A 13,237-nucleotide genomic window follows, 5' to 3' on the forward strand; every position below is an offset into this window, starting at 1 on the left:
GAAGAATATTTTTCACCCATGAATTCAGACCTTAAATTCATTGAAAGTCTTTGGGATGTGCTGGATACACATTGATATTAATATCAATATATTAAAAGTGTTCTTTTCAGCATATGCTTCATTCTTCTTCCTCCAGACATACCGCTGATCCATAGGGCCGAAAAGTTCCAATTTTGTTTCATCGCTCCACAGAACAGAATCCCAAAACGTCTGTGGCTTATTTATATGATTTTGAGCACTTTTCCTGTGCTTTTGGGTCATCAGTGGTGTACGTCTTGGAGTTCTGGCTTGGAAACCATCTGCGTTTCGTACGGGCCGTACTGTGCAAGCTGAAACATCAGTGCCTGTTGCCACAAAGTCTTGCTGCAGGTCTTTTGCAGTCACTCAAGGGTTTTTCTGAACCTACCTTCTCAGAAATCTGGTTACAGTCGTTGATAGCTTCCTTTTTCTGCTCCGTCCAGGTAGTGTAACCACTGTTCTTTCAACTTTGAACTTGCACACTATGCTTCCAACAGTGTCTCTAGGAACATTTAGTGCCTTTGCTATATTTTTGTATCCTGTCCCATGTTTGTGAAGGGTGATGATATCCTTCTATTAACTTTTTGGACCATTCTTTTGACTTGGCCATATTTGAAGTCAATTGTAACACTCAACAAACCTAGCCAGTTCAGGTATTTCATGTGTTCTAGCTCAAATACACCTGCTGCAACTAATGAAGCCCTTGATTAGTTGCATCAGGTGTGCTTGTGACAACACCTGTTTTGCTGATTTGTGATGATGTGGGGGATTCTATTCAGGGGGTTGAATAATTTTGAGACTGCAGAAGTCATTAAAAGTTGCATTTTCAGTTGAATTTGGGGAAACCACTTGAAACATTTGATGTGTAGAGCTATTTCAATTACTTTTGTTTAATTTGTTCATTGCAAACAGCTAGGCCTAAAAGTCTGTAAAATTTGTGAATAAACAGTGGGGGGTTGAATAATTACATATACAACTGTATATATAGTATTATTTATTATATATACACGGTATGTTACTTTATAATATATATATATATATATATATATATATATTATAATATACTTTATAATATATATACTGATTCATAATATTTACAGTGTGTGTATATATATATATATATATATATATACATATACATATATATACACACACACACACACACACACACACACATATATATATAAATATATATATATATATATAAATAAATGTATACATATTGGCATTTACTTCACAGATCTTAAACCCAAATCAACTGTGTGTCAGGAAGTATTAAGCTAATCGAAACACGATTGTTTTGTGTGTTTTGTGCTTCTCGCATGTCCGCAGCCTGAACGCCTAGTTTGGGTTTCTCAGCGGGTGCGATCCTCTCTCCGGCCTCCGCGGTGCAGATGAAGGCGTTAAAGCCGGGTCCTGCCGACTCACTGTGTCTCTAATGAGATAAAGATCCTCTAATCCCCTTCTCATCCTTTCCTTCGCAGGAAGAGAGCCACTGCTCCACAAAGCACCCAAGGAGGGGATGCGGGGCTTGAATCTGCCCCCTGACCGGGAGGACAAAAGAGGCCTCAGCAGCCCAGGAAAACAGATGTAATTAAAGAGATTAGACAAGGCAGAGAGAGAGAAAAGAGCAATCTATAGAAAGAGGAAATGTTTCGTGGTTGAGAGGGGAAGTAGGAGCGTGATTATGAGTGACTGACAGGAAGTGTGTTTGTTTTCTTATAATTCCTTTCACAAACATTTGCAGCTTGTAAGCTGTTGAAGGTTGACAGGCTAAAGGAGCCATGGGAAATGAATCCTTAAAATGTCAGTGGTGGTCCAGAACCACAAAACCCTGAAGCATCTTGTCCAGATCTAGTCTGATCATCTCTCATCATAAATCAGTTCCACTTAGAAATCCAATGAGGCACAGCACTGGTTCAGTGCATTAACAGAGCTGTTCATCTATCATGATATGTGTGTGTGTCCCTCTCACACACACAATAATGGCATTAGAAATGCTAGAGAAGCCCTGAAATGAGGCGTGAGCTGCACCATCATGTTGTGATGATAATCCAAATGTTCAGAGAGAAAGAGCTGGAAAATCACACTCTCTAATCCTGCCGTACTGAGACGGGTGTGTTGTTATGCATTCTGTTTAACTGCTGTGACTCAGTGTCTTATCTTTGATGTAATCCTAAATTTCTCTGCTACAAATTATAGTTAATAAATCTACTACTCATGCTTAAATTGTGTGAATTAATGTCAAGTGCAAAGAGTGCTGTACTTAATCATCCGTTTCGAGGTGGGGTGAAACACTAATAGAAAACATGGACGTTTTAAAATGCATGCATAAATTCATACTGTCATAACCATCATCACCCCATCTTCATTTTACTGTAAACACTTTCCTTCTAAATGGCCAATTATAGGAAATTCAATGAAAATAGCAAATAAAATAAGTGCATAAAACGGGTGTGTGTGTATGTGTGTGAGAGTGAGGTCCTGGTTAACCTTATGTTATGGGGACAAAATGTCTCCACAAAGATGGCAATATCTGAAATCCTTGTCCTTGTGTGGACATTTTTTTGGTCCACATGAGGAAAACAGCTTATGAATCATACAAAACACTGGTGACTTTTGGAAAATTTTAAAATGATGAAAGTTTTCTGTGATGGGTAGGTTTAGGGTTAGGGGATAGAATATACAGTTTGTATAGTATAAAAAACATTGTCTATGGAATGCCCCTTTAAAACATGAACACTCAATGTGTGTGTGTGTGTGTGTGTGTGTGTGTGTGTGTGTGTTCTTGTTTAACCTACATTGAGAGGACCAAATGTCCCCACAAAGATAGTAAAATGTGAACATTTTGACATTATGGGGCCATTTGGTCAGGCCCCTCAAGGAAAACAAAAAACAAATCATACCAAATGATGACCAAGTTTTCTGTGATGGAAGGTTTAGTGTAAGGGGATAGAACGTGTGTGTGTGTGTGTGTGTATTAGTCTCTCGCAATTGTCAAATATATCCTACTGTCCTGTTTTGTGCAAAATGCTTATTCCCTGTTTTTTGTTTTGTTTTTTCGGCCAGGCCATGAAACTTTTAAAAAATGTATTTAATATATGATATATATATATAATTTGTTATATAGCAAGTTGAACAAGAATCAGATGACACCTGTTCTGTCATTTAACATGAATTAATATGATCTCAACTCCAATTATAACCCAGACATGAAATTGTACTTACCTTAAAATCTGTTTTGTCTTGTAATCCTTTTTTATTTCAGAATCTGTAAATATTATACATATGTGTGTATGATTTGTAAGTGATTTCATCCCTGTAGCTCTTTTCAAATTGGTTAAACTGGTGGTATTATAACTCACCCGCTCTCCTTTACATACACAAACTGACTGCTTGATGCTCATTGAAAAAACATGCTTAATTATTAATAGCAGTTATGATTGTTAATATAAAATCATAATATTGGAATTTTTAGATCTATTCGAAAAATCTAAACTAAAAGGGAAAATCAGCAACAATGAACGACTGCTTTGTTGTGATAAATCTCACATAAAGCACTAAAATTGTTTGTGCTTTATACTGGTAAAAGATTGAATACATTTCAGAAATTAGATATTTTTTTGCATGGAGGTGTGTTTGTCAATATGCAAATCTATAAATGAAAAAAAAAACTTTAATCTTAATCTCTCATTGATTACAATTATGTTGGTCATAATTTAAAATGGTTTTATTTAATAAAATAAAATGTTTAAAATTACTTTGAGTAATGTTTCATGTTACAAAAAAATCAAAAAAAAAATCAAATGTGTCTTTGTCCTTCTCTCATTAGTGTTATCTTTGTTGTTGAACACAGAAAGTTCCAGCATATGTGTGTGTTTCAGTGCTCTCACTGGTTCTGCAGCCAGTGCTCTCCGTCAGGATTAATCATTGGAGGTTCATTTGACGCTGTTAATTTAGTGCAGGAGGGACAAGCTGGAGTGAAAAGCTGCGGCCTGAGCCGATCCCCGCGGGCCCATTTATCTGTCAGACACTACGGACAGCCTTGATTACAATTTGCACAAAAATTCATTAGAGTTTAGGTAATTGTCAGATCTCTCTTTCTCTCTCTCATCACGGTTCCTTATGAAATGCCTTTCTGCCCAGTTTTCTGCCCAGTTTTCATGTCAATGGACATGAAAGCATTGTCTATTTTCCAACATCATTCAGACCAGCACATTTCAATTGTCTACACTGCTGTGTGTGTGTGTGTGTGTGTGTGTGTGTGTGTGTGAGTGATGAGGCACTGATGATGTCTGATCTATTGCGATGCTCAGGACTTGCACTTGCATACAACAATAAATCTACTACCAACAATAATTCAATTTCTCTAGGAAGAAAAATTAGAATTCCAGTTTAAATATGAAACTTGAGTCTATTAACCACTGCAGTCATAATAATGTCTTTTTGTTTCACGTTACATTTTTCATGTTACTTTATATATATAGAAAGGTACATGCTGATTACTACAAAAAAGTAGCTACTTAATGTGCAATGATTTTGCACAGCAGACTGTAATTAAACTGTTTTTGTTATTATTAAAGTAATCAATTATAATTACATATTGCTTGTAACATGGACACAGTAAGAATGTAAATAGAATATTTTATTTTCTCATTTACCAAGTATTTACTAATTTCTACTTGATTTTAAAAATAAAATTAATCGTATTAATAATAGATAAATAAATGTTTTCTAAATTAATAAAAATATACTTATTACAAATTCTACTTATATTAATTATATGTCAATAAATTATTTTCTTAAATGACTGTAATTAATGTGTAAAGTTTGGAGAAAATAACAGGGTTAAAGTTTGCTGTAAAAAAAAACAAAATCGTTATTAATCTGTCGAATTTGGAAACTATGAACCTGTAGGCTGTATATGTTTGTTGAGAATAATGTATATTTCGACAAGCTTGCATGCAGACACAAATGCAAAATTATATAGCTAATATTATATGATCATATTGATAAATAAAGTATTGACATTGGTGTAGGCTACTTTTTTAAAAAAGAGGTTTGAATTGGCCTATGAGCAATTTGTCGAAATGAGTATGGAAAAAATATGTGCATGAAATATAGAAATTTCAAGAGCTGCGAGGTTTAAATTATTGTATTATGATCAATTGCATATACAGCAGAGCTGTTTGCGAAATTATTTTTGATTTACATTTGCGTCTCAATCTTTCCCGACGTGCCCCGTTGTGTGACGAATAGGCTCGTTACTTTTCGTCGTATAAAATAAGGCAGGTCAACGCCGGCTGGAGATCAAGGCTGACACGAGGTTGTGTCTCTCATCATGACCCTGACATCTATTCATGAACCACACCCTCCTGTCCCAACACCCGATTCAAACCTGACACGGTTAGATGATTTCAGATCATCTGTACTAACAGAGCAGAGACTGCGCGGAACAGACGGCGCAAGCGGAAGACCGTTGTGCAGGTGCAATAAAATAACATTATTAGCAGTAATTATTATTAACTTATGTTTAAAATATAGCTACAAATTATAAATCAAAAGTAATAAAGACAAAAGTTACACAAATAATGTAAAAAAAAAACAAGTCTAACCCATTCAATGTTTTTGAATTGATGATGTAGTTTGTTATTTCCCCCTCACGCGCACTTCAGTGAATATAGTGACTTACGTGTTGCATTTAAAAAAATTAAAAAAGGACAATTTTTTTTAAACAATTATTTATGGTCCAGCTTTAATCCACACAATATTCTGAAGTCAGTAAACTCATGAAACGTTAGCATGTTTTTTCTTCTTCTCACAATATTAAATAAATTAGCAACGTGCCCGTGACGTCTGAAAAGGTTACAGAAAAAGGGAAATGAATGCAAGAAAAAAAAATTAAATAAAGGCTATTTACCATAAAAAATAAAAAGCACATATTTGACAGGTTGTTTTATAAATTCGAGGGAATGGTGTTAATTTTACTATTAATTGAATTATTGTGTTCTTCGGCAGAGACCAGAAGTGCTCCTTTTAGGATAATATTCATCTCTGCCAAAAACACTTGAACTAGACAGTCACACAAAACTAAACATAAAACTGATTAAGTTTTTAAATACATCGTGGAAATTCAAGAACTAAAATTTGTACGTGATTTGGTCCAAAGTTGGAAATAAAACAGCAGTTTCTCCCTTCCAATAGGTCTTAGTTTGAACCTTTTCGTTCAAACTGAGTCTGTTGCTTTCTTTCCCCCCGTTTGCACAACTCTGTAGTTTAAACGAAAACTATATATATATATAGGTTGCGTCGTGTCCTGGGTTCCTCAAGAACAGTTTGGTTATATTTAGATTTCTCAGAATTGTCTTGGTCTTCTAGCGTATCAAGGTCTGGCCTGTTCTAACTGTTGGTGTTGGCTGCGTATTGCAAACCGACTAACATGCACCGGAATGGGCACCACAATTTTCGGGTTTCTGGAGGGCTCTCCGGTTTTGGAGTTCACGTTTCCCGCTTTGACACGTTTCCACTTGGCTCTCCGGTTCTGAAACCAGATCTTGACTTGCACCTCGCTGAGCTTTAAGGCATGGGCGATCTGTGAGCGTTCTGTGAGTGATAGGTATTTCTTACAGTGAAACTCCTTTTCCAGTTCTAAGAGCTGCTCGCTCGTAAAAGCCGTCCTCCTCCTCCGATTTTTCCCGGTGGACGTGGTGTTTCCCGCCCCATTCCCACCGTGGACGCCATCGTCCAGTCCTCCGTTGCCGTCTCCATCTTCCTTCTGACACATCGCGTTCCCGGGCCCGTTGTCGTCGGAGCTGTAATCTAAATCACTGTCCATGGAGAAGCTCTCATCTTTCCGGTGACACTCATCCTCCTTCGCGTCGTCTTTGCTGTGACCTCGCACTATGGGAATAAAATAAAAAGCAGAATTACTTTGAGAACTGTTATCAGAAGAAAACATCTAAATGTAAGCATCTGCTGTGAGGTAATTTGTGTTTTTAGTTTTGACTAGTGTGGTCGGGGAAAAAAAGTTGTGTGTTTTCTGAATGTGACCTAGTCTTGTCTCGCAACACATTCTTCCTGTTTATTGCTGCCACTTTTACGCGCAATTACGCACGGTGATGGATCTCTTAGGAAAGTAGTTTGCACACCTCAAAACAAACCGGCCTAAAGGTTCTCCCCCTTCTACATCTCTTGAGATCTTTTTTTTTTTTTTTTTTTTTTTTGTGAACATGCATTATTTTTTCATAATTTCAGATTTCAATATCAAAATTGTCCCTTCAGCTAATGTCATTTTTCTTTACGTTGCAGACATGGTAGGCTACATTACAATAATGCGGGACTACATTTATTTTACTCTGCCTACATATCCAGGCGAAAGTGAATTTTGCTTACAGTTTTATGGACATTTAAACACCGCTGGCCCTCCGATCCCTCAATTAAAATGAGCTAATTTAGTCCTTGATGGCAGCTCGGCCTCAGGCACTATTCCCTGGAAAACTTGATTTGGGCCTTTAATTCACGTGTGTGTCACTGAAATTCCACAATCATGACATTTTATTTCCGGGAGATTTTATATAATTATTTCAGTCCCACATTTCTCGGTGCAACTCGGTAAACTGAATTTTAAGTGACAAAACAAATTTTAGCGTATAGGCCTAAAGCAGACATACACAATTTGCTTCTTAGGAAGCAGAAAGAATAAAACGCATGACATGGGAATAATAAATATTTATAATTATTTAAAGTTTTTTTAAAGTATATTTAAAAATTTGAGAACACAACAATCAGTAACAACTATGGGACTATCAGTAATTTTACTTTTATTTAACATGCATGGCATGATCAGTTTTGCTCTTCAAATATCATTTTTAAAGACTTCTCAAACAATAAGGACTTAGTTCAATGCAACCCTCCTCTGAAAGTGTGAAGAGTTCTGAAGGCTGGCTTTATCTCACCTGTAGAGGTGTGCACGGACTGCGAGTCGTGAAATGACGGAAGGGTCGTTGAATCTTTCGTTGGAAACGTTTTCCCATCCTCTCCATCCAAACGAATATCCTGAGATTTATCAAACATGGCGTGAATGGACTGAGAGCTCAGCTTCCTCGCCGCGTCCTGGTGCTGCTGAGACGGCGAGCTGGAGAAGCCGCCGGGTAACGTGGCCATTAGCGTGGATGTGAGCGCCATACCCTGCGCCAGACTGGAGCAGAACCCGCTGGGTAAGCCCGGGATCGGGTGGTGCGGATGGGTCGCGGGGAGCGCGCTCTGAGGAAGAGTTGGAGGAGGTGGAGGTGGCGGAGGAGGTAGCACCACTGACCGGTAGGGCATAAACATGGGATAGCCCGTGTACACGAAGTGTCCCGGACTGGGCTGCGGTGGACCTCCGATGAGCGAGTCAATGCTGAATGCAGTGGTGCTTCCCACCGGACGCTGCATCATCATGAACGGTGTACTGTAAGCTGCACTCATATGATCGTATATGGCTAATTTATAAAGTCCTGAAGTCTGTGGGAGCAGCTGTCTCCCCTGTGCTTCTCAGATGAGGATCTCACTGCTGGACAGTGTCATACACTGACACTCTCTGAGGTTTTGGTAATCCTGCGAATGTCTCTCTGTATGCGCAGTTCGTAAAACCGTTGCATCTGTTTCGACTTAGTTCAGAGCCAAACTGATTTTTTTCGTTGTAAGAATAGAGCGAGACAAGTGCATTAAAACACAAACAAACGACGCAAATCCCTTGCTGAGAAATGTCTGGACGAGAAAAAGGTCGAGCATCTCAGATGAGCTTTATCGTCCTCCCTTGAGTTATTTCAGCGTCCTTGTCCCTTCTGCTTGGCCGCTTTTCATTCCGACCTGATGGAAGTCACAATAAATCGCTCCTCGCACTCGCAGTATCAGCTGTGATCATCTACTGAAGTGTGAGTTTGAATTACGCTCCTTCGGTTTAAGCGTCTCCACCATGCGCTCTGGCCACGCCCACCGTTACTCTGCGCTTGCTATTGGTCCAGTTTCATCCGTTTATGTGGAACTGTCCTGACGCGCCTGAGCCGCGAGCGCTGGCTGCTGTCTCTTAAATTAGAACGTCACCAACACAGTCTCACATTCCAAAATAGTCAAAACAAGAATCATGTGAGATGTGATCTGATGTGTATTTTGGCATCTAATGGTCTTGCTGAATTATTATAAAAAAAAAAATTGTATTTTTTTTTTTTTTGTATTCCAGTTAATGAAAACCATCCTTTTGGCCACACTGCATGCATATTCTGAGATGTAATTTTGTAAATGTAAAATAAATATTTTACCGTTCCAGGAGCCCCTAGAATCAACCCCGCTACAGCGACTTACCCTGCAGATGAGACTGACATTGGCCTGTTCATAATGACATGAGACTCTGCCCTTTATAGCAGTCAGTCATTTCAGACACCTTATAATCTGTGAATAATAATCCTCATACACTGTGTTCTTTACATCCGTAAACAATCTGCTCTGCATAAATACATAGTGAAGTATGAAAATGAAAACCTATAGGTTAATTCTCTGACGTTTCTTCAGATAAAGCTTTCATACATGTTAAATCATGCACCAGTAGGCAGGCATAATTCCAAAACCCTGAATAAAAAACAAAACAAAAAAAACAATAATGGAATTGTCAATGTTTAATGGGGGAGGGGGATTAAATAATGAATTATTCAGTGGAATTGCTGATCAATAAATGTGTCTCCATATTTGTAAAATCTTTGTCCATGTGAGCATCATTTGGTCCACATAATTAAAAGGAATGCGCCCGTTTTCTCCGTTCATGCTGGTGATTAGTCCTAATCTTTGGGGACATTCGTGCACCCTAAAAACCTTGACCCGAGCCCCCACCTCTGCCTCCATGCCAAATCAAGGGCAATCCCCTCACCCCCTCCCCAGGGTCACAAGGACACGGTCTCATTAAAGACAGGCTGATCCGCAACTGCAATGCAGACATTAAATAGCAGTATTTTTCAATTAACGCTGACAAATTCAATCAAAATTCCATAGATTAGGATGAAATGAGGCATGGGTCATTTACAAGGGGATTTAATTGCACCACCATTAGACAAATAGTACAGCAGTCACCGTTCCATTATCAATCATGTGAAGGCATCAATAGTACAGGGAGAGGATGGGGGATGGGGGGTGCTTTCTAATACGCCGCACCGCAGAGCAGCTAATAAATACCCTCTTTTGTACTTATAAATTATCCAGTTTAATTAACAACATGGATTATGATTGGAATATGATTTAATTAAACCTTTCCTGCATGGTGGAGTGCAGAATCATCCATTATGTAGAAGCGAAGGGGAGCGTTACCGTGGGCTAAATTAAGAAAGGCCCAGAAACACTGACAGACCCCGAAGACCTTCTGAACGGGACAATAACTGCAGATAACATGCAGAGGAGTTCTGTTTTAAACAGGAGGCTGCGCCAGCCCAATACATGCTTTTAATTGTGTAGCATACAGACGGAGGCCCGGAGAAAATGCCCCGCATCTAAGAAAGGTTTACTCAGTGGGCAAACCAATTAAAGACCTCTTATTGCTACTCGCTGCAGTTTTGCAGGGGAAATGGATTTTGAAATGTTGCCTGCAGCATTTGACCATTCAACATTATTTAGTTACTGTGTCTCAGGCTCAACCTTTTCATCAAGATCCAAATGTCAGCTATAATTTATTCGGCACAGTTCGCTTCTCCCAATGAAAACATGAGTCGCTGTTTCCCTCTCTCTGATCCAGTCGCATTAGGAAAGGGCATAGGCTCACTTTCATATATATGTTTAATTTGCTCTCAAATTGTTTTGGTCATAGACAAACGGCTATTAAAAGCCTGACCTTCGATTTCAAATTATGAGATCTATTTGAAATCAATTGATTAACCTTTAAATGATCCCCTGATGATAGCAGATCAGAGCCATTCAAGGTCTGGTCATGCGTGACCGGTGGGGAGTGCTGGTTCTCCCTGAGGCTCGGGACTAAGCACAAAGATTGATCTATCTCAGCCAACCAGGGCTCCACACTATACCAGTCAATAACCACTGAGTTAAGGCTGCTCTGTATCCTTACACTCACCGCAAAAGGTCTAGACATGTATTATATATAGCCTACTGTGTAACATGTACTGATAGGTTACAACAAGAACTTGAGAAAGTACATGATCATCACATTTCTTTATGTTTATGGAGAAACAGAATTTGTTAATAAGAAATAGCAGCACAATATTTAAATGCATAATTAATTCATAACCAGTTTTCTGTCCATGTAATCATGTGTGGCATCTCAAGTATTTTATAAGAACTGTGCATTTTGTTTTCAGCACAGTACTGTGCAACAGAGCTGCATTGTTGCTATTTCCCTAATGACTCTCCATTGCGCAATGTGAGCACACTCTGCACATCCTCCACAACAAATCTATTCCTTCCCAATTATAGAAAACAATCAGTTGCACTACAGGTATTTTGCATTTGCCTCTTTTGCCTCAAACTGCCTAAAACCTAACAGCAGTTTTGATGATTTATTTTGGGCGCAGTGAATCATTTAGTCCCTTTAACTGAGCCTTTTACACCTAATTCTATCCTTACACCTGTTTAAAAGTTACTGAAACAAAATTTGAAATCATCGTAAATACTTGTCTCAAAATATCTTATTAGCTACACATACAACTATAAAGATCAAATTAACAGCAATGAACCTGGTCATTGTGCACAATGCCGTCGTGGATCAGGAAACTCTTGCAGTGCATTGAGACGAACAGGTGTTTACCCTTGTGAAAAAGAAGATGCATACTTTTAAAAAGTGTACTTATTATAGAAAAAATATACTATAAAATAATCCTTAAGTGTGAACTGGATGTAATGTTTTCAGACATTTAATTGCTTATTACATTAAATATTGAAATATGAAAATGTATTGTATAAAAAATTATTTTAAATGCAATGATTTGAACTATATATTTTTTACATATAGGACTTAAGTACATCTTTATATGTAATTTCATAGTTACTGCTGTTGTCTTTGAAATATGGTTAAAATCTGCTGCCGAATGTACTGACAAGCATACATTGTAAACTAAAATATACTTTAATGTCATTTCTATTGAAACTTATATGTGTATTATTAGGTGTGTTAAGAAACACTTAATTACACTTAAAGGCTTAGTTCACAAAAAAATAATACAAAATTGTCATCAATTACTCACCCTCATGTTGTTCCAAACCCGTAAGACTTTTTTTCATCTTAAAAAATACAAATGAAGATATTTTAAATGAAATCTGAAAGATTTGTCTTCCTCCATTGACAGTCCACACAACTACCACTGTCGCTTCAAAAAGTTCATAAAGAGATCATAAAATGATCATATGAACATCCATATGAATTAAATTTTCTGAAGAGACTGGATCACTTTAGATGAACAGATTAGCTTAAATGTAGGCCTTTATTCACATATAAATATTGATCAGCGAACATGAACAGAAGCTCTGAACCTTCTTGATGCGCGAGAACAAACCTCATTGGTTCTTGCGCGAGCTCAAACGTGCTGCGTAACACGAGAATTAACCTCATTGGTTCTCGCTGAAGCTCAAACGAGCTGCGTAACACGAGAATGAACCTCATTGGTTCTCGCACGTCAAGCGAACATTCTATAGAGCTTCTGTTTATCATAACTGATGTGTGAGTTGATGAATGTTTATACAGTGCTGGTCAGAATTATTTGCCCCCTTGGTAAATATGATCAACAACAATCGATAAAAAAATTAAATACTCTGCTGTATCTTTAATGCTGTGGGCCTAATTTTCTGCCAGAGATCCTGGACATCTTGTTCAGATACATGGCATCATGGATTCCATCAAATACCAACAGATAAAAAATCTAAACCTGACAGCCTGTGTTAGAAATCTTATAACGGGCCATGTTTGGATCTCCCAACAGGACAGTGATCCAAAAACAAACATCAAAATCAAAACAAAAATGGGTCACTGAGCACAAAACCAAGCATCTGCAATGGCCATCCCAGTCCCAGACCTGAACCCTATAGAAAATGAGTGGGCTGAACTGAAGAGAAGCGCCAACATGGATCTGGGAATCTGAAGGATCTGGAGAGATTCTGTATGGAGGAATGGTCTCTGATCTCTTGTCAGGTGTTCTCCAAACTCATCAGGCATTATAGGAGAAGACTCAGAGCTGTTGTCTTGGAAAAAGGA

General features: G+C 38.1%; 1 protein-coding gene across 1 annotated transcript; it reads right to left on the bottom strand.

Moving 5' to 3' along the window:
* Positions 1 to 5,750: 5,750 nt before the first annotated feature.
* gbx2 (gastrulation brain homeobox 2) lies at positions 5,751 to 8,935 on the bottom strand. The gene is made up of 2 exons (XM_084129989.1): positions 7,974 to 8,935; positions 5,751 to 6,918 (listed from the first exon to the last, which is right to left on the bottom strand). The coding sequence occupies exons 1-2, from the start codon at positions 8,482 to 8,484 to the stop codon at positions 6,401 to 6,403; spliced, it is 1,029 nt and encodes a 342-aa protein (XP_083986115.1). The 5' UTR covers positions 8,485 to 8,935; the 3' UTR covers positions 5,751 to 6,400.
* Positions 8,936 to 13,237: the final 4,302 nt, after the last annotated feature.

The sequence above is a fragment of the Abramis brama genome, assembly GCF_963993115.1.
Source record: "Abramis brama genome assembly, chromosome: 11".
NCBI classification, from domain to species: domain Eukaryota; kingdom Metazoa; phylum Chordata; class Actinopteri; order Cypriniformes; family Leuciscidae; genus Abramis; species Abramis brama.

Coding starts and splice junctions, on each gene's coding strand:
- gbx2 (XM_084129989.1), bottom strand. CDS start 8,484: ATGAGTGCAGCTTACAGTACACCGTTCATGATGATGCAGCGTCCGGTG. Junction 6,919..7,973: donor GTCCGTGCACACCTCTACAG/GTGAGATAAAGC, acceptor TTATTCCCATAG/TGCGAGGTCACAGCAAAGAC.